Raw genomic sequence first — 22,055 nt, forward strand, 5'->3', positions numbered from 1 at the left:
TTTATTAGTTTGAATAAGATTATAATATTGTGGAGTAACAAAATTGTAACGTTTAAAAGAATGTAAATTGTAAGCAATAATTTTAGAGTTAGTGTAGAATATAATATGAAACCGTAATCTAAATTACTCATCGACTTTTATATCCGGTATTTATTAAAAGAACCATGGTTTGCAAATATATACACGTAAAAAATGTTTAATTTGCAAATTACTCTAAATTAAAACGGTTCTTGTCCGAGCTAAGTTACCATCAGTGGGCCTCGAGGAGCCTTCTTAGTGTAAGGATCCTCTAGGGCAGTGTTTCCCAAAGTAGTGCCGCCGGTCGATAAGGCTGCAGCCGGCAGTGGGATGTCACCCCGGGCCCAGCCACTCAGCAGCCCCCCCGCTATGAGGACTCTTTCATTGTCATGAGATTTAAGGCTGTTTCAATAACTAAAATCCTAAAGATATGCCACCATTCAATTCTAATTATCTGAATCATTTTCCTGATGTAATTTTAACAAAATGAAAAAAAGTTGATGAAAATCGGTTAACATTTCGAGTAATTAAGCATATCGTTAAGAACACGCAAAATTACAAGAACTGTCAACTGGCATTGAAGATATTAATCAAATTTTATCAACTTTTTTTTCATTTGCTTAAAATTAGATTCGGTAATTGATTCAACTAATTAAAATTTAATTTATTAACATAAAAACACATTTAAATTTTTCTCATCCGGTTCTAATTCTCTCGCGTGAAGCATGGTGTGTCAAGAAGTGAAGCAGTCCAGTGTCCCCCCTTGGCGGCAGGGTATTGTGAAAAAATGTGAGGGTGGCAGCCCTGCCGCTCCCCAGAAAGTGGATAAAAAGTTTGGGAATCGCTGCCCAATAGCAGCGATTCCCAAACTTTGTTCGCTCTTTCTGGGGAGCGGTAGGGTCGCCACCCTCACATTTTTTTCATAATACTTATACCCAAGGGGGGACACTTGACAGCCTGCGATGCGGGCATGTGCTGGCTTGTCGCACTCGACCATCCCATTATAAGAAAATTAGAGACGATTAGGAAAAATGGAAAATCCAGTAATGTATTTCCTTGGACAAATTTAGTGAAAATATTAAGCGATTTTTATTAACTTTTTTTCCATATTTCTAAAATCATATCACGAAATTGATTCAGCCCATTTAAATTTAATTGTGTCATACCTTCATAACTTCATTTTTTGAAACAGGTCTCAAAGTCAGAACAATAAAAGGCATTCATGCTAAGTCAAAAAAAAAATAGTCCCATGCTCACAGCGGGGACCCTGCTTAAGAGCCTACCGAGCTACCCGGCCCGGGGTGGCATCCCCCTACCGCCGGGTAGCCACTCTACCCAGTGTAGCAGTTTGGGAATCGCTGCTCTAGGGAAGGATTGCGACAAACCATGTGCCTAATACGGATTGGTCGAGCTGAGTTTACTGGAGACTTCCGTTCAGGTTAGGTGGCGGTAGTGGGAGGCAGCTGTCCATCGGTTCAGGGTGTAAATATGTGCAGTATGTAAATATTTGTGTGTATGATACAACCTTGCATTCAGTCTGAGATTAAAAGTACGATCATGCTCAGGGAGTCTGACGTCACTTCCTGTCCACTTTTCACGGGTCCGTGGAGGGGGAACATTGTCGCATCCTTCTCTAGAGGATCCTTAACTGCGTGTTGCTTACAGCGCTCCAAGTGGCTGTTGGCAAACTATATCGATGGGTGCTATCTGCGGGTGGCGGAGGATCGAGGGGAAGTGATATTTTTCGCCAAACGCGCCGTCTATATTTATCGCGGGTAACTAAGCCCGCAGTGCATCTGCGACGTTGATAATATCTTTGTCCAATTTTTGCTTCGCCTAAATGCGGCAAGTGGTGGTGGAGTGGGGATAGAATTATTAGTAGGTCAGGATAAATGTAGACGGCGCTGCTGGAGAAAATCCTAACCTATCCCATTGTGCCTCTCTAACCGCACAAGTATCAATCCCCTCTTAACAGTTATCGTGAGTTGTTAGAAATGTTGAAGTTCGCGCCAAAAGGTGTTCCGTTCATTTTCAAAGTTGTCAAATACATGCACCGGAATTACCGTAACCCGGAATGACCGCAACACCAATCAAAGAGCACTTTCACAAGAAGGCACTTTTTCTTGCAGTACTCCTGACCTCATCGTGTGAGTTACGCCTACCCTGAAAGAGAAATTGATTAATGGAATATCAACTGTGCCTGTTGAGGATACTTTGGCTAGTGTTAGCTATTTGCAGCCAACCACCTCGACAGAAATACCGTGGGAGAGCATCAATTGGGATACCCCAATAAACGAGGAATTGGTGTGTCTCTATTACGACAGTACGAAGTTTGAAACAAAAATGGAAAAAGGATACAATTTAAGAAAAAAATTTGCTGCAAAGTATACTAATATGCAAAAAATCGCACTAAGAGATCTTATCGCTAAGGTAAAAGACATCAGGTCTAATCAACATGTTACAGAAGACCGACCAATGGAGATTAAATAACAGGTTCAGTTGGCGTGGAAAAACGACGGCAATGAACATCAGTTAGAGAAAGCCGCGTCAAACGGTCAAGCAGGAGCAATTGATGTTTTTCCTCAACCTATTGATGATCCAACACCACCACATCCTCCAGAGGTGGATGACCTTATACAACCAGAGGCAGAAGCAGAGGTTCAGCAATCAAAAAAGCGACGAAAATGGACATACTATATGAACAGAGATGTTATGCGTCTTTATTTTTTGGCAGAGAAATGTGAGCAAAGTGTGAGGAGAGAACATCATAGACTCTTTTTACATAAATACCTAGAGCTAGCCACAAAAATTAATGAGCAGAATCTGGCAGATCAAAAACGCTCAATATCTGTAAACAGACTGCTTTCGGCTGTTGAAATAGCTGCATAGGTGAAATGCATAGGTGCTAGGGATTATGAACATCATGCACCGGATCCATTAGAACCACATCCGGATATTACTAACGATGACGTGGATAGGGAAATCTCACAAAAACACTACAGCACCTGGAAAGGAATTTTGGGTCATGCTTTACTAGAGTTCAGATATGTAGAACCAACATTAAGGCATTCTCTGCCCAAAATGAACATCACAAATGATCTGCGTGCACTAATAGTACATCTCGACAGCAAGGTTTTACTAGGTTTACTAGGCCTGCAAATGCAGTTTTTGCCCCAGCAAGGGATCGAGATCCACCATGGAAGGTCAGGTTGGATATGGATGTCAGCAAAATAAGGTGCAAATTGGCTCGATTAACTCAATATAAAAAAGGAAATAGAACCAGAAAGCTGATGAACCATGTTACTAAAATCATCCTTCTCGGCACATCAAGACATTAACACCAAAATATTAGATGAAATTTTAGACTCTCAACGACAGAGACTTGATGTTCTTACTACCAGACTGCGTCGTTACAAGAAAAGTAATGCACGAAGGCAACAAAATCGAAACTTTAAGACAGATGAAAGAAGGTTGTATCGTGAACTGAGAGTAAAGCCAAATAACGACCAAGGCACCGAAGTCCCTCAATTGGAAGATATGACTAACTACTGGTCGGGTGTTTGGGGAAAAATCAACAGATGCAATTTGGACACTGCGTGGTTCAAAATGGAGGAAGCAAGGGCAAGCAATAGCCCTGAAATGCATCTGACAAACATCACAGCTTTGGATGTTTCAGTGGTCTTGAAAAGGGCAAGTAATTTAAAAGCTTCAGGTCTGGACATGGTGTACAACTTCTGGTACAAGTACCTGACGAGTGTGCATCTTGCGTTGGCAAGGTGTTTTCAGAAGATCATTGAACACCTAGATCTGATGCCAGGTTTTATGCTCCAAGGTACTACGTATATGATACCAAAAAAACCAGACGCTCAAAACCCATCTGACTTTCGACCGATAGCCTGTCTTCCAACAATTTATAAATGTCTTACAGCTATCATTGCAGATAAGGTATATTCTCATTGCGACGAGAATGACATTCTTACAGAAGAACAAAAAGGATGTTGTAAAAACTCACGAGGCTGTAAAGATCTAGTCACTATAGACGCTGTTGCCATGACTCAAACTCGTAAGCATCAAAGGAACTTACACATGGTATATATTGACTACAAGCAAGCGTTTCCTTCCGTGCCGCATGACTATTTGCTTGAAGTCTTAAAACTTTACAAAATCTGCCCATGCATTATTGACTTTCTAAGCCATGCGATGAGGCTCTGGGAAACAAGAATCAAGTATTTTGATCATGGACAACCAAGGATAACTAGATCAATACGCTTTACGACGGGTATATTTCAAGGAGACTCCTTCAGCCCACTATGGTTCTGTTTAGCGTTAAATCCATTGAGCAAAACACTAAACAACATGTCTCATGGGTTCAGAATTCATGATAATGAGGATGGTCATCAAGTGACCCATCTTCTTTACATGGATGACCTGAAGCTGTACGCTAGTTCAGGCCAGAAACTGCAGCAAGTGATCGATGTCACAAAGCAGTTTTCCAATGATATCCACATGGAGTTCAGACTAGATAAATGTAGAACAGTGCATTTAATCAGAGGGGAATTAGGGACTGCAGAGTTAGAGAACGAGTTCGAAAATGAAATCGAGGCAATGGCTGCAGGCGAATCATATAAATATCTGGGTATTCTTGAATCTATGGGTATTCAACATACGATAGTTAAGACAAGTCTAACGACTGCCTTCACTACGAGACTCAGATTAATTATGAAGAGTTTTCTCAGCTCGGCAAACAAAATCAGGGCGATCAACACACATGCCATCCCTGTCCTCACGTACTCCTTCGGGCTTATAAAACGGTCTAACACCGACCTTGAAAAGTTATACAGAATTGTTCGCGTAGAAATGACGATGCACCGAATGTACCACAGAAATTCAGCGATTGAAAGGGTAGTTCTACCACGACATTTAGGAGGTAGGGGCGTTGTAGATGTCAAAAAACTGCGTGAGTACAAGTTATACAGTTGCGAGACTTTTAGCAGCAAACGATATGTTGCGCTTTACAGTACCATCTGTCGGGCAGATCTTAAATACATGCCCTTAAAGTTGTCCTCAGATGGGGCCTAGAATATCAGGGTAGAAACCATAGAGGAATTAGAAATACAATGGAGGCAGAAAGCCATCCATGTCGAGCACCCCACACGTTAGATCAAAATGAAGTGGTTAGTGATGCATCTAATATTTAGCTAAGAAACGGTGTTCTGTGTCCATGGATGGAAGGATTCGTCATTGCAATACATGAAACGGTTGTCAGCACCAGGAATTATCGCAAACACGTGTTACATCCAGACGTGGTTGACCGGTACCGATTATGGGGAGATAGCAACGAATCCATTGAGCACATTATTGATGGCTGTCGCGTAATAGCTCAGAGAAAATATACGTACAGACATAATGATACAGCAGGCATTATACATCAACAACTTGCCCTAAACCTAGGATTCTTAAAAGAATGGATGCTCTTCTATAGAAAGATTCCAATGCCCGTTTTAGAAAGCGAAGATTACATCTTATATTGGGATGTTAATATCCAAACGGATCATCACATCCGGGCCAATCGACCTGACATCGTAATGCGAAAAAAAAAGGTGGAAGAGTCTACATCATCGACATTGCTTGTCCGCTTAACCGAAATTTGGAGTCAACCTGTACAACTAAGATCCACAAGTATAGAGAGTTTAAGGCATGAAGTAAAGACCATATGGAGGAATGTGAATCATGCATCTATTCATCCCATTGTGATTTCGGCTACAGGCAATGCGCACTCAAGATGCACATAACATCTGGAACATTTAGGAGTCAGTAGAGTAGTGGGCTTTGCCCCTCACCTTAGGGCAAAGCGCTCTGCAGCTTTTTATGAAAAGCAAAACATTTAAAAATAAGAAAATATGATGGTTTGCTTCTATGGTATTTTATGTACTGGAAAAATTACCTTTTAAGATATCCAACAAGAAGAATAAGTTATTTTGAATATGAATAGAGATAGCTGTAATATAGCCTCTTTTTCGTTGACATTCTACTAGAAACAGACTTTACGCAATGTTTCTACTGTACCAACATAAGAAAACTGCGTACCGACCGGATTGTTAATAATAATATTTCTTCCACGTATCCCACATGATAAGTTGCTATTCTACATAGCCGATTATTTATCGACGAAACTTGTGACACGTGTTTCACTTAAGCACTTGTAAATATTATTTTCGTTGAGCCTGCCCCTCTGGCCAAGCCTCACTTATTTATGGGATTTATTATATTTTGGACTTGAATTACGTCTACTTAATATAATTAGATTGTGTGATATTGTTTTATCTGTCAAAATATCAAATTTTTATACTGCAAGTATTGCCAATAAAGTTAAAAACTTTATATGTCTGTCAGCGAAACTTTCATTCTTTCGTGGTAAATACTGTTTTCTGTATAATTTTTCTTTTGCAGAGTCAATTTTCAAGATTTTAGTAAGTAACACTATCTCTTTGATAAAATAGATATATTTGAAGGAAAGTAGAACTAAAATTGTTAAATAATAGCCATGCTATATGGAAAATTACCTTTGCCCCACTGGTTGGCGCTGCCCCCCCCCCTCTTACCCTACTTGACTGCAACCCAGTCCGTCAATAATGGGATAAAAAATAGGTTTTGTCCAATATGTCTGCGCACGCTGCTTTCATCAAATCACTTGATTGTATTATAAAAATGCGTCCGTGATTGATGATATATACCGGGACAGACCTGTGCAAAATAATCAAATAAAATCCAACCTTAAACCAAAAAATGTCTTCGACATGTTAGACAGTAATCATCTTAAGCCTGTGACAACGTAAATAATAAAAATAAATCAAATAATAATAATTGATAGTAGCTCTAAGAAAGCATCCAGAGGTGACTGTTGTCACCTCCAACGCTCGCGGTCGCTCATAATTGTGTACCTACAACATCATCGCAGGAGATTTCAAGCATCATTTTAAATTAACTAATAACATCCTAATCTCATCAGTCACTTGACTTAGTCCGTGGCTCTGATATATAACCGGGTTCACGTGAGTAAAAGTTTTGAATTAAAAATAATAATATGGCGACCCTATCGCCCAAGAGATCCGCCTCTTGTAGTCAGCCACGTTGCATTGGGCTAACTCCCCAATGCAACGAATTATGCAGTTGCGTCAACCACGTTTTATACATGCACGACTTTAAACGCTTTACCTCTTTAAAAGAAGACGTTAAAATCCTGGTGCCGGTGGCAAATAGGCATTCTAAAGCAATTGGCATGAGCTTTGGACCAAAATGGAGTTTTGGACCAAAAGCTTTGTATCCCAAAATTCTCGGAAAAATGTAGGTTTTCGAATTATCTGGGAAAAATAAGATCCAGGCGACCAATATTCGGGCCGTTCCTATACTGCTGTACACGTTGGGTGTAGTAAAATGAAACGTTGATGAGTTAAAGCCACTTGACCAAAACACACGCAAGATGTCTTCATCGAAGAACGATTCTAGCTAGAGCCTGCTCAGTTCTAAAATGCACAGATTCTCTAATGCGACTGGTACATCACCATGAAGTCGTCAATGTGGCGTCATTTCTCTATCGTGTCGCAGATAGAGCTGCAGAGGAGTTTGGTCTCCCATTTGATGCCAGCGATACTACGCATGGCCTGCCATCACTAACACCTTTGGTGCTCAAGAGTCGTGTACAGGAAACAGAATATTCGCTTTAACTAAGGGAAGCATGCTGACAAGTCCCTTTATGGTAAATTCTACGAAATTATATGTAGAAAAGAGCTATCGATGGATCTGTCCGACATGTTTCTCAAATTTGCTGGATTAAGATCGAAGACGGAGGGATTTCTTTTTGCCTATCAAGACGGCGTTCTAGACACCTAAGTTTACCGTGAGCGCATAATGAATGTGCCTGTAGACGATATCATCTGCCGAGCGTGCAAGCAAGAGCCAGAAACACTTTCGCATGTTCTAAGACCTAAGTGGATGTTCAAATTATGCACGCTATAGGCATATAGAGAGACACAATGCGGCTCTAAAGTTGTTATATTGCCATCTTCGGCATTTCTACCGTGTTGATCTATTGCCCAGCTTGCCCTGCCATACGCTCTTCTTTTCGAGCTGACGAGCAGGCTATACCAAGGCTACTAAGTATATCTTGTGGTTCTCATAATCGGCTGCCTTGTAGGTATGGAAGCTTCACTTTATAGCGCCTATATTGAAATTTCGAGTTTCGGTACCTGTAGAGCGGGTTGAAACACAACGAGCAGTTTATACCATTAGGCCATTTACTTTTCGGGGTAGGCGTGATTCATTCGGCGAATGTGGCGAGGAGTATAGATTTTTAGATTGATCTACAATTCCTGTGTTACTTACTTTAATAACATGTTTGTTCCGCAACTCTGCTCCGACCCGGATTGCTGATCAATGTCGCCGCACTTTTCTGTGCTGGTATATACCTCTTCAGCTTGCTTCACTTCCATTTAATTTTTTAAGCAAGCTCTTGTTTTTCTGTGGCTTCTTACGTCCTTTCGAATTAGGGTTTCCTTTACACATTCTAACCATTATTTCCGCGGTCTGTCTCTGGGCACACTGCCATTTACTTTAACTTGATACACTTCGTTCGTTAGTCATTCATGTTTCATTCTCTCAACATGCCCAAACAATCTGAACGAATTTCTTTCACATATGTTAACTAGTGTCTCCTCTACCCCGCGTTCTTTGAGGATTATTTAATTACTCACTTTGTCCATCAATGTTTTGCCGCATATGGCGCGCAGGAATTTCATGATAATCCCGTTAACTTTACTCTTATTCTTTCCGTCACTTGTAAATAGGCTACCTTCAAACACCATAATTATTGTTTTATTTATGTTAATTTTGAAGCCTATGTTCTTCATGCTTGTATTCAGTTTAATCAACATTCTTTACAAGTCTTTGATTGGTTCTGCCATAACCACCTTATCATCTGCGAACGCTAACTCACGTACCCTCACTGTTTCGAGATCCACACCTTCTTCGATGAAGAGGGCCATTCTCATACAGTTTTCCATGAATATAATAAATATTCATGAGGACAACGCATCTTTGTCCAAAACCTTAAATAATATCGAATCAGTCATTCAGTTTCCCAGTTTCTCTTACCCTGACTTTGCTACCAGAATAGATAGATTGTTTTTATTGATTGTTTTTATTGATTGTAGGAGCCATCTTGTCAAACGCTTTTTTCAGGTCAACAAATGCACAGAAAACTTTTTTCCTTACTTTTAAACTCATATCTCAGATCTTTTCTTCTGTTATTTTTATAATAGTAAAGAAATGAAAAATTCCCAAATAATGAAATTCCCTACAGTTTATAATATTATTGAAATATAAAATTCCAGAATAATAAACCTTACGAATAATAAAATCATCGAATTGGAAAATTCCCGAATGATAAAATTCCCGACAGTTTATAATATGACCGAATTTTAAAATCTCCGAATAATAGAATTTCCGATAATTTGTAGTCTAAAATAAAAGATTTTTAAAAATCCTTGCCAAAAAGACGACTTTCAACAAATTTAATGATTTTTCAACTGCAAAAGGTAAATTTAAAAAAACTAAACTTTCAACTAAAATGATAAATCTGTAACCAACAACATTAATTTTTAATCAGGTATTTCGGCCTTTAACGAAAAAAGACCAATTTTCAGAGTGAATTAAAAATCCCGAAAAATAAAATTCCCCAATTAAAAAATTCTCGAACAGTTTATAATATTATCGAATTGGAAGATTCAATAAGATCCCCGACAGTTTATAATATTACTCAATTATGAAATTCCCGAATCTAAACAATTACATTTTTTAAATAAATTTCATTCCTTTTAAATAATAAAATAATCAAATATTTGTAAAAAAATATTTTTAATGATTAATGTTTCTAAAATTATTATTTGAGTTTAAAATGAAAATAATGTTTAAAAAAACTTCAGCCAGAAATATATTTTTTTCAATTTTTATTTTAAATAAATTGAATAATTTTAGAACCTTTCAACATTAAAAAAATTTTTTCGAGAAAAAATTTTGGTTGTTGTATTTGTAATGAATGAATAAAATGTATTTAAACATTTTTTAGTTGTTTAGATTCTGGAATTTAATAATTCGGTAATATTATAAACAAATCGGGATGTTTATTATTCGGGAATTTTTCAATGTCGGGAGTTTTATTTTCGGGATTTTTCGTTCGTCCCGAGAATGGGTCTTTTTTGGTTATAGGTTGAAACTTTTGTTAAAAATTTATTTTTTCTGTTGCAGATTCATCATTTTAGTTGAAAATTCTTCTTTTTGATTGAAAATTTAACTATTTTGTTGAATATACGTTTTGTTCTCTCTTGACCTTTTTGTCTCTTTTGACTCTTTGTCTGAAAATTTAACTACTGTGTCGAAAATTCGTTTAAAATTAATTTTTAATGGTAAAACGGTATTTTTTTATTTCGAAATTAATAAATAAAATTTTAATTTTAATTTAAAATTATTTTATGCTGTTTATAAAAGATTTTAGATTAAAAATGTTACAAGTGTAAAATTCGGGTCGTAAATATTAAATTTCTGTTGAAGTTATCCACAAATTAAATTTTTAAATAAAATTTCGAATGGATTAAAAAACCCCTTACGAAAAGGAACACCCTGTATATAGTTAGCAAGAGATAAATAAGCCGAGAAAAAGACACTGAATACTAGTTCCAGAGAGGGAGAAGTGAATGAAGACTGAAGGTCTCTATCTCAAGAAAAATTAAAATCAGTCTCCTTTTTCAAGTCTCCGAAATAAGTGTATCACGAGTTCGCAGATTACGGCACGTGCTGTGCCGCTAATCAAAAGTCACGTTAAGCTAGTGACACGTGTGCGATTTTTTATACGCGTTTTATACAAAAAACGTCGAAGTGTTAAGCGGAGAACCACTGACTTCTAATTCTGGTTACGTCCGACCTGTTACTACACGTCATGCCTCACACCAGAGTACGTTTTTCAGGATTTAAAAAAAAATGTTTGAAAAGAAAAAGATAAATCGCCTATAATTTCACATCTCACGACCTATCAGAATTGATAGTTCAGCCGGGAGTTACGTAAACTCGCTTGAACGAATACTCGTAATTTTTATTGCAATAATTGGGAAAGTGAAACTCAGAAATAATCCTGAGTTAAATCAGTTTTCATTCTTGTCTTTTAAAATTTTTTTAAGTTTTCTCCACCTATGAAATTTGTAGATATTTATTTTCATTACGAAAATATTTTTCAAAATGTTGGATAATAATTATTATATTAAAATCTTTATTTGAAACTAATTTTTAGACACTGACTAGTTTGACGGAATGTCCCGTAAACTAACTGATCTGGCTATTATTACGGAATTCTGAGTAACGTTAGCCCTGAGCAGGCTGGAAAAGGGGTTAGTGTTATGGAAAATTCCAAAATGCTAGACAGTTCGTAATTTGCATTTACTAAATTTACTAGAATGAAATTGGCAAACTCGTTAATTCTAATTTAGTGGTCGTTTCACTCGATAATATTATTATTGTGAATTACGACCTTATTTGATGGTTCTATTTTGATCTTCAGTTCTTCTCCCCTTCTCATATTGTCTAATTAAAAAAATGTAATAAAATATTAATTATAACTGGAAAATATAATTTTCAATTTTTCGAAATGGATTAAAAAAGTTCTATATCTAAAAATGTGGTCCAGTAATCTTACGTGAGAGAGTGTATGTAAACTCCAATGATATCGACCACGTGGTCAACACGTGATTTTAATCTGGAACTGAGCGGGCATCTCGAGGAAGTTTATAATTTTTTTTTTCTATTTGGCGAAGTATGAAATTTTTTATAATTATGCAGGTAATTTTTTTCAATTTTTTTTATATCAAGAATTAAATATACAGGGCGACTGATTTTAATCTATAGATCCAAATATCTTTTAACTATCCCAATCACAAATAAACGGTTGAGATAAAAGTTGACCAGGATATAGGGGGACATTTATCTGTACCATTGATTTTGATCTCGAGGTCAATTTTCAAGGCCATTTCAAGGTCAAGAGACTTTTTTAAAATGAAAATAAATTTAAAGGATAAACCTTGAAAGGAGATGTTAAATGAGTTGACACATATTTTCAAAGGCGAAAGGGATGTGCCCCAGAACTCCCCCTTCCACCCACGCTAAACCTCTTTTTCAGGAGTTTTGAAATTGGTTGAAAAAATTCTAAAGAAGAATTTTTTTCTTTTTTCTTGAAAACTATTAATTTTACTTCCAAATATGTTACCTACAAATGTTGACTTGATACTTAGCCTTAGGTTTCCTTTAGCTTCTCAGTTGAAAGTTCGAAAAGTATTTTTAGCGCTGATTAATAGAAATGAAGTTATAAATATTGTTAACTTTTTTCAAAAATTAGTTGTTTTTTATTCAAAATCTCGAAAAGTATTGATCTAAGATAAAAATACTGTACATAACAGTTGTGAATCTCATCGGAATACATTTCTTTTTCTCTTTACACTTTTTAAATAAAACTAATATTTCTGAAAAAATAACAAATATACATTTTTTGAATTCTCTGTTTAAAAATGTACATATTAAATTTGGTAAAATATTAATTAATTTTAAAACGTGGACCTTGATAGGGCAAGGGGTGAAATAAGTTGATTGAAACATAACTTTAAACGTGAGAGGGATGTGGCCCCCACCATCACCCTTCACTCAGACAAAATCTCTTTTTCAGAACTAATTGACGGAAGCACGTGATGTTAGAGCTACAATTTTTATGTGACTTAAAGTGTCAGGCTCTGTGATCTAAAACCATACAATTCGAGTCCTGAGAGTAAATGGACATAGCCTAATGTGTATAAGGTGGTGTGGAGTACACCCTGTGTCTTTGGACACTAGTATCGAAGGTTTTTAATTTGTTGTAACAAAAAAATCTAACAATATGTACGTCTTTTTTGCTTTTATAGAATAATATTAATTTGAAACAAAAAGTGCGAATGCAAAAAATATTTGTTTGAATGAGATCTACAGCTTGCATGAACGACATTTTTCATCTTAGGCCAATATTTTTTTAAAGTGCTTAAAAATTATTTTTTTTGTAAAAAAATAGTTAATAACTTTATTTGTGTGATTTTTTTCCGAAAATTCTTTTAACTTTGATGCACAGGGAACCCTTAGGCTACGTACGTATGAAGTCAATATTCTTGGGTGATTTTTACCAACGAAGAATGTTGTTCTGTAGAAGTCAAAAAAGTATTTTTTCTTGTTTTGCGTTGAAAATTGTAATTAAAAATAATATAAATGCTCAAATGTGATTGCCGTATCATTTTTAGATATTTTTTGAAAATAGTGTTTAAAAATACTACTTGAACCTCTGATTTGTCGAGCGACCTGTTCATTATTATCAATGACTTCGTTGTGATAATTATATTATTGAATTCTCATGTGGAATGGAACTTTTAATATTTCTTATCTGACATGATATGTATTTACATTAAACTTTTTTTTATTTCGAACCTGCAAGTAACTTAATTCATGTTATTTTATTTTATTTAAAAATGAATTATTAATTATGATTGCAAATTAAATTTTGGGCTACTTCAGGTTGTAATACTAGAAATTATATTTATAGAAAAATTGTTTAAATCGTGAATATTTTCTGTTTTTAAAATGTTCAGAAATGATCATTTTTTGACACTTGAAGTGTTTATAACTAAATTATTTTCAAATTTGCATGATGAAATATTGAACAAATACATATTTCAATTATCTAATTTGATACGATTTTTAATTTAAACTATTTTTTATTTTTGTTTAAATTTTCGTTTGTCGTAACATTTAAACTAAAAAATGTTTCATTTTTATAATAACAATTATTTTTCATTTTAATTTTTTTTTATATAAACATTAATTCACTTTAAAAAATTCTGTAAAAAGTGTAATCGAATTGAAATGTACTGCATTTGCCACTAAAAATTTGAGAAATAATGCTAATCCTAAGCTCAAAATTGGGATTGGTTATCTGGTATAATTATAGATGTACCTCTCCTTATTACGTAATATAGTGTTGGTTGTATGGATGTGAAGAAAATATTTCAAGGACATGTAATTATTTATATTCACAGTATTATTGTACTAGTGTACTAGTGAAAATAATAAAAAATATAAATAAAAAAAAATGTTTTCTTAATTTACTTTTTTTTTAATGTGCGAAAACAAATTTTCTGGAATTTGTTATATGTACACTTTGCAAAAACTTGAATATGCCAAATCTGAAATTTCTTCAGCTATAAACAAAAACTTCTTATCAGTTTGCTTTTGCTCAACATTTTTTTCGTGATATTTGGTTCTAGTTATAGAGATTTCAGGTGAGACATATTCAACATTTCCAAAGAAGTGCTCATTTAACTCAATACAAAAAAAACATTTTTTTGTATATTACGAAAAAATTAATTTAAAAAATGTTGAATTTTTAAAGCACAAAAAAGAAAGAACAGAAGATTTTTTTCTGTGTAAAAATGTCTTTAAAAAATCTACATTTGCACTCGTAAAAAAATATTTAGAATGGAATTATTAAAAATGTACGGAAATTATGATCCTTAAAATTCTCCACTCTTTTGAGGATTTTTCTCTGATTTTCAAATAAAAATAATATTAAACTGATAATGTAATTTCAAATGAAAAATATTATTTTGAGTAAGTCTCTACCTATCGAAAAAACTAGCTTTTTGTACCGTAATTACGATACAAATGGCCTCTCTTCCAGCTCTATTTATATCGAAAAAATCCGGCTATTTGTACAGAAATTTCGATACCCTTTTTTATTGAAAAACAATTTTAAGTTACAAACAGATATTTATTTTAACAATGTTTTGTCCAATTGAATTTTGTATTACTATCGTGTCTGATGAATATGTGTAAAATGGTTGAATTTAATTAACCCCCTACCGCCCTTAAAACTTTCTTTTTTTTCCTGAATTTTGAGATATTTAGGCATATTATTCCTATGGCGGAGTGTATACAAAACTAAAATTCTAGCTCATTACCGTCCTGACTTTCATGTAAATCTTTGCGTTAAAAATTGCTGTTCGTCTCAAAGTCATATTTAAAAAAACTCAAGTCTTCCAAACGTTACATATATGTCACTGTGGGCGGTAGAGGGTTAATGGCGGCTCATTTTGCAAGGAAAACATTCTCTACAACTTTACTGTTTCCAAGTTTGAAAGTAAACATTAGAGTTGAAGGGAACATTTTACTCGATAAAATGAGTAATGATTTATTTACTCTAGGAATTTTAATATTTTAATATTAAAATTAAATCTACAAATAATTGAATTAAGTTTAAATACAATGAAACTTTAAAAATATCTAATAAATTGTTGAATCATTGAAAAAATTTTCAATACAAATATTTATATTACATATATTAAAAATGAATATTTATTTATATTTGAAATAAAAAATTAATTGATAACAAAAGATTAACAGTTTTCCCACAATTAATTTTTTAAGGTTTTACCTACAGGTTATGTTCATGTATTTCACCAGAAACTGAATTTTGTTTAAAATAATGAAATTTAAAAGCTGAACAATTTCGGATTGTGTTTTTTTCTTAACAAATTAAAATTTGCCTTAAAAATTCATTATATTACAAATAAAATTAAAAATTCACCATTTTCGTTTGAAATTAGTATTTTTTAAAAGAGCTTTGATATAAAATCCTAAAGTTTCAAACACAACTTAAAATTTCTGACAATTTTAGGTTCTTAAGCTTCTAAAAATTATTCGATCTTTCCGATCGAATGATTACCCCAACATACAAATAATAAATATAAATATTTAATTAGGTCTGGGGCACCAGAATTTGTTGACCTCCACGCAGAGAGCACTTTCGATAAAAGTAAATTAAAAATGATTTTTTAAAAACAATTTTGCTTCTGGTGAACATTAGGTTGATTACCATTAAAACCAGAACTTATAAAAGTATTCACACTACATATTTATTTTAAAGGCTTGTGGCGTCTTTTGACGTCGCACCCATTTTCCATCTTTATTGTAACTGAAATGGTTCGTAAATAAATTAAAAGAAAGGAAATTAATTTTTACAGATTAGGAATAGTATAATAGAGAATGTGTACTAGATATAAAAAACAAGTTTTTATTTTTTATTTATTGAATAAAAAGGATTTTAACTATTAATGTTTAAAAAATTATTAATCTATTTTTGATGTAGTTTAATGTCTTAAAAATGTATTTGAATCTCTTAAAATACACTAAAATAATTCAAAGTCTTTAAAATTCCTTTAAACTATTAAAATAAAATCAAAAAAGTTTTTGAAACCTTCTCAAATGGTCGAAAATATTGCAAATCCTTTGATATTTTTCTAAATCCCTTGAAACTTTTTAAAGCTCTTAAAAAGCCTGCGAATATTTTACAATGCCCTTTAAATATTTAAAATACAGTGAATCCCTTCAATAGCCCTCCTTTCTATAGCCCTTCCGAGAATTGACGCCGCGCCGCGGATGAGAGTCAAAGGTGCCGCGGGGGGTTGCGGTGATCACTAAGGCGTGACTAAATAGGAGCGTTGCGATGAGGAACTCTACCCTAATGGCCTACCTGTGTAAATGCGTCACGACGTTCCGTCAGTAAATTCAAAGCGGGAGAAACTTGCGAATTAGCACGACAAGAACTCAAGCCGAGCAGCAGTGGGGCTCCGATGCCTACTTGACAATTTTAGGTTGACTTTGTTGTTTCACCAGAAATTAGCATTTTTAACAAAAGTCATCATCAAAATTCTCAATTTTTAACAATTTCAGGCTATGTTAGAATTTTATACTGGAAGTCGGGAGTTTTAATAAACAAACATTGGATTTCAAACAATATACAATATTTTTGAAACATCTCAGATTATGCTCGCATTTTTGATCAGAAATGTGTTTTTTAAATTTTGGAATAATTTTAGATTTGGTTAACATTTTTCACGGGAAATGGGTTATTTTGAAACAAAAAAAAAGTAAAAATCTTGAACAATTTTGGTTTATTTTATGTTATTTTAATGCTCTACATCTAAAATTTATATTGTTAAGGGAAAAACATTAGATTTCAAACATATTTCAACAATAATATGGTATGCTAATGGTTTTTACCAAAGATACTCTTTAAAACAAAAATCATTTGAGTTAAAAAATTATAGTTACAATTTTAAACAACATTAAGTCATGTTAGTATTTTTCGTAAAGAATTAATATTTTTGAACAACAATGCAACGATTGGATTATCTTTATATTATATAAAAAGTGATGTATTAAATTTGAAATTAGTATATTATTTTTCATAAATGATTAGAAATATTTTCCTTGCTTTTCTATTGTTTTGGAATTTCAGGTAATAGATATTATAGAACACGAAAATTTCGTATCAATGTTAATTTATCGTTTTAATTTTAAAATTGTATACGAAAAAAACTGTCACGTGCGTGGCGCGTGTATTTGTTATCTAGTTTTCATAAAAGATCATGCTTTTTCTTTAATAAGACATGGCTGATAATATTTCAATTCTTAAAATTATAAACCTGTTTTTTCAGAAACCTTAATTTTGGCACGACACTATTTAATTTTGACATTTAAAAATCCTTGCTTTTTAAATATAAAAAAACACACATTTTTATCCTTTCTTTTCCTTGTAGATATTTTATTTTTGTTCCAGGGTTCCGGATATTTGAAGCGAGCAAACAGTGATCGCCTTCATGAAATCTTCAATCAGGTGAATATCGAGTCAGACATAACTTGAGGATTGGTCGATTTGATTTAATTTGATTTATAATAATTGCCTTACTTCGATCGTTTCTAAAAGTGGAATCCTTATCAAACAGCTTCTAAGCCAATGTGGTCGTTTTAGGTCTTCTCGGTATAACATCAACTGACAAAAATTTAATTTTTATTTTTTAGTAAAATCCTTTCAAAACAGGAAAATAATATTTGTCAAGTTTTTAAATTTGTTATTTGTTAGAATTAATGATCTTATACTTAAGAAACATAAATAATAATTGTAATGTATAAATTAATTGTTATAAATATTTATTCAAACAAATTCTTCAGCATCAATTTGTTTTGGAAAAAATTATATATTCTTAAGGTCGTTCTAATTTATTATTAGAATGGCGCTGTTAATTTTTTCCGTAATGTAATTTGATAAATGCCTAAAATAAAATTGGGGAATAATAGGAAAATCAACTCTTTTAAATAAAACTAATGTATATGTAATATATTGTATATTGAAACGCTTTATATTTCAAATCGAAATATATTGCATTTTCAAGAAAGGAGTGGTATTTTCAACAACAAAAAATTAATTTTCTAACAAAAGAGATTAATTTTTAACTCAAAAAACGATTTTATAACCAATTGATTGAATTTTTAAATACAAATGAATTAACTTAAGGCAAAAACAGTTTCATTTTTTAGTAGAGTATTTAAGGCAAAACATGAATTTCCTGGAAGACATTTAAATTTTCTATTAAAATTAAACATTTTCAACCCAAAACGACGAATTTTAAAAAAAGCAGTTGAATTTTTAACAAAATAACTAAATTTTCAACAAAATAGCTGAATTTTCCAACAAATATTTGAATTTTCAGACAATTTTCAACCTACAAAGGTAAATTTGTAAAAGAATAGTGAATCTTCAACAACAAAAATTGAATTTCTAACGAAGAACTTTAATTCTGAACAAAGTCAAAAACAGTTGAATTTGACTACAAAGATGAATAATAATAATTCGTCGAGATGATGTCGAGAATTATTCTTGACGTCAAGTCAAGAGAGAATAGAACTGTCAACGACATGTTTTAAATTTTAGACCATACAGGCAATTCTCTAGAAAACATTTGAATTTTTACCCCAAAAATTTATTTTATTTTCAACAAAAAACAAGCGAATTTTTATTGAAATAGTAGTTAAATTTTCAACTAAAGAGATGAAGTTAAGCTAATAAAATTAATTTTTAACAAAGAAGTTCAACTTTTAGTCAAGAAGTTGAATATTCTATCGAGAAGATCAATTGTCCACCATAAAATACGAGTTTACAAAAAAATTCAAAGAGTTAGAGAGAATTGAAGGGAATTTAAAAAATAATTATTCAGAGTATTCAAAAAATTCTAAAATATTCATAAAATTCATAGAACTACAAGAGCACACAGAATCCAAAGGGCTAAAAAATAAGATAATTTAAAAGAATAAAAACGTTTGTATTTTCTATCCGAAAATATTCATTTCCAATTTAATAATTGAAGTTTCTACGAAAATAATAGAAATCTTACCCCAAAAAGAACGTATTTTCATCAAAAAAGTTGGTGTTTCAATTCAAAAAGACGAATTTTCTATAAAACGTTTAAATTTTCAAAGAAAATGTTAATTTTCATTGAAACAGTTGAAGTGTTAACAAAAAACTATCAATTTTCAACCTAAAATGGAATAGATAAAGAAGATTAAATGTCTATCAAAAAATGCTAATTTACAACAAAAAAGATACATTTTCAGCTAAAAATGGATAAGTGAAACTGTTATTTAAGTAATGAATTTTTTAATCAAAAAAATAAAAAAATTTTAACATAATAGTTAAATCTCCAACTAATTATTCAAGTATGAATTCAGTTACCAGTCAAACAAAAACCCGAGAAAAAGAGAAGGTTTCTTCAAAAAGAGGAATCGTTTAAAAAATATGAGTTTTCATGAAAAATTGTAAATTTGGTTTGTTTGAAACAATTTGTTTTAAAATGTTAATTACGAAAAAACTAATAGCACTACTCGATTTTACGAGAAAAATCAAAGAGTTCACGTGTTGGGCAATATTTTTCTCAACTCTATTTATTATGTAGTATAAATAAACAATTACATCGTACAGCACCCGTTTACGCATTTAATTATTAAGCTATATAACAAACAGGGCGGCTTAGAAAAAAATTGTCCAAGACAAAGACAATGTAATTTTTCCCGTTGAATCGAATGATTCTAGTTTTTTTGTAACTCACATTTCTAAACAAAATGTTTAAACAATCGAAATTTAAACTGTTTTTCATTAATAATCGTCTCTTAAATCAATGTTTTCATCCTAAAATTAACTTTTTTATTATTTCAGTTAATCTGTTTTTGAAACTTACCAGGCTAAAACATTGTTTATAACTTTGTAACTCATTTATAGATTTTTAAATTATGAAATTTTTGTTACTAATACCATTCTGATATAATACTTCAACGATTTTAAAAGACAATTTTTTGTTTACAACAAACTGATGTAGTGAAGAATTTATTTCAATACATTGTTTATAACAATTAACTTGTAGATTCAAATAATTAGTGATGTTCCCTAAGTACATGTGTATTATTTCTAATTAACAGCAAGTTTAATTAAACAATTTTATTTCAGATATAATATCATATTTTAAAAAATTCTAACAGTAAATCACAGGTTTTTAAAATCGAGAAATTTGGGGATTGATTGGATTTGTAATTATTCTTTTTTAATTGGTAAATTATATATTTTTTTAAATTGGAATTAGAATTAAAATAGATTGGAATTTGTTACAGTATGCGACGCAGGAGAAGAATGGCGAGAGGTTCATGACTCCGGCTGACTTTGTACGGAGCTACCTTGGCCTTTATACAGATGCCGATTATAACCCCGACTCTGTTAACCTCCTCGCAGGAATCGTTGATACCAGCAAAGATGGGTAAGCTTAATAGTTTTTCTTTAGATATTCGGAAAAACATTATAATAAACAAGATTTTTAACGAGGGGCTGACCACTAACAAATATGTCGTAACCTGAATTCAAGAATTCATATATGTAGTTCCAAATAATACAAAAAATTGAGGTATATTCGAAAAAATCCAAAGAATTTACAAAAATTTATTCCGTTCAGGTGGAATTAATGTGAACTTTGAGGCAAAAAGAAGATTCGTTATCACTTAAAGTAAATAAGAAGATTCAAGACATTTGAAAGACATTTAAGAGAATTCAGGACATTTCCAACGGATTAAAAAAGATAGAGAATATTGTAGGAATTTAAGATAATTAAAAATAATTCAAGGAAATGAAAAACAATTCTTTAGAGTTTTCAGTGAATTCCAAAATATTTATAGAATTCAAAGAATTATGAAGACTAAGCCAATTGCAAAGAGGCCAAAGAATTCAAAGAATATTTACAAATATTCACAGAATTCAGAAAATTTAATCAGATTGCAATAATTCAAAATAATTCAAGAAATTAAAAATAAATCAAGAGTATTCATGAAAATGTATAGAAATTAAGGAATTTTCAGAAAATTCAGAGATTTCCAAAAATTTGTAATGAATTTAAAGAATTAGAAAATATTTCCAGAGTAAAAAATAATTAAGGAGAATATAACGAATTTAAGGAATGCGAACGATTTATAGAATTCAAATGATTTGCACAATTCGAGGTAATTCAACAGAATCCTAACGAATTCAAAGTGTTTTAGAGTATTTAAAGAACTCAATTATGTAGCTTATTTACTAGGGACGGGAAGATAGATGAGGAATTAGATAGACGAATAAATGAAGGTATGAAGGTTATTGGAAGAGCAGGTCCCCTTATCAGAAGTAAAAATATATCAAATAAAGCTAAAATGGTAATACATAATTCTGTATTTGTACCGACTGTACTATACGGTAGCGAGACATGGACTTCTCAAGAAAAAGATAAGAGTAAAAATAACGCAATTGACATGAGATTCGTGCGCATAATAAGCGGGAAATCCCTAATGGACAAAGTAAGTAACGAGATAATTCGAAAAGAATGTGGTGCAGAAGAGACGCTAGTAGACACATGGGGAAGAAATCGGTTAAGATGGTTCGGACATGTTGTGAGAATGCCAAATGAACGTCTAAAGAAACAAGTGTATCAAGGTAAAGTAAATGGCAGCGTGCCCAGAGGTAGACCGCGGAAAGAATGGTTAGAATGTGTGAATGAGGCCCTACTTAGAAGAGACAT

The 22,055-nt window shown here is 32.6% G+C and overlaps 1 protein-coding gene across 4 annotated transcripts in view; it reads left to right on the plus strand.

Moving 5' to 3' along the window:
- Positions 1 to 22,055, plus strand: part of LOC117173472 (calcium-binding mitochondrial carrier protein Aralar1) — an 88,718-nt gene that overhangs the window by 39,462 nt on the left and 27,201 nt on the right. For 3 of the 4 annotated variants that reach the window (XM_033362068.1, XM_033362072.1, XM_033362070.1), the window contains exons 3-4: positions 17,750 to 17,806; positions 20,629 to 20,771. In XM_033362068.1, the coding sequence (XP_033217959.1) occupies positions 17,750 to 17,806; positions 20,629 to 20,771 (200 nt within the window). Of the gene's footprint in view, positions 1 to 10,783; positions 11,024 to 17,749; positions 17,807 to 20,628; positions 20,772 to 22,055 lie in introns of those variants that run through there. The other variant, XM_033362069.1, reaches the window with a different exon arrangement.

The sequence above is a fragment of the Belonocnema kinseyi genome, chromosome 5 (genome assembly GCF_010883055.1).
Source record: "Belonocnema kinseyi isolate 2016_QV_RU_SX_M_011 chromosome 5, B_treatae_v1, whole genome shotgun sequence".
Taxonomy (NCBI): Eukaryota; Metazoa; Arthropoda; class Insecta; order Hymenoptera; family Cynipidae; genus Belonocnema; species Belonocnema kinseyi.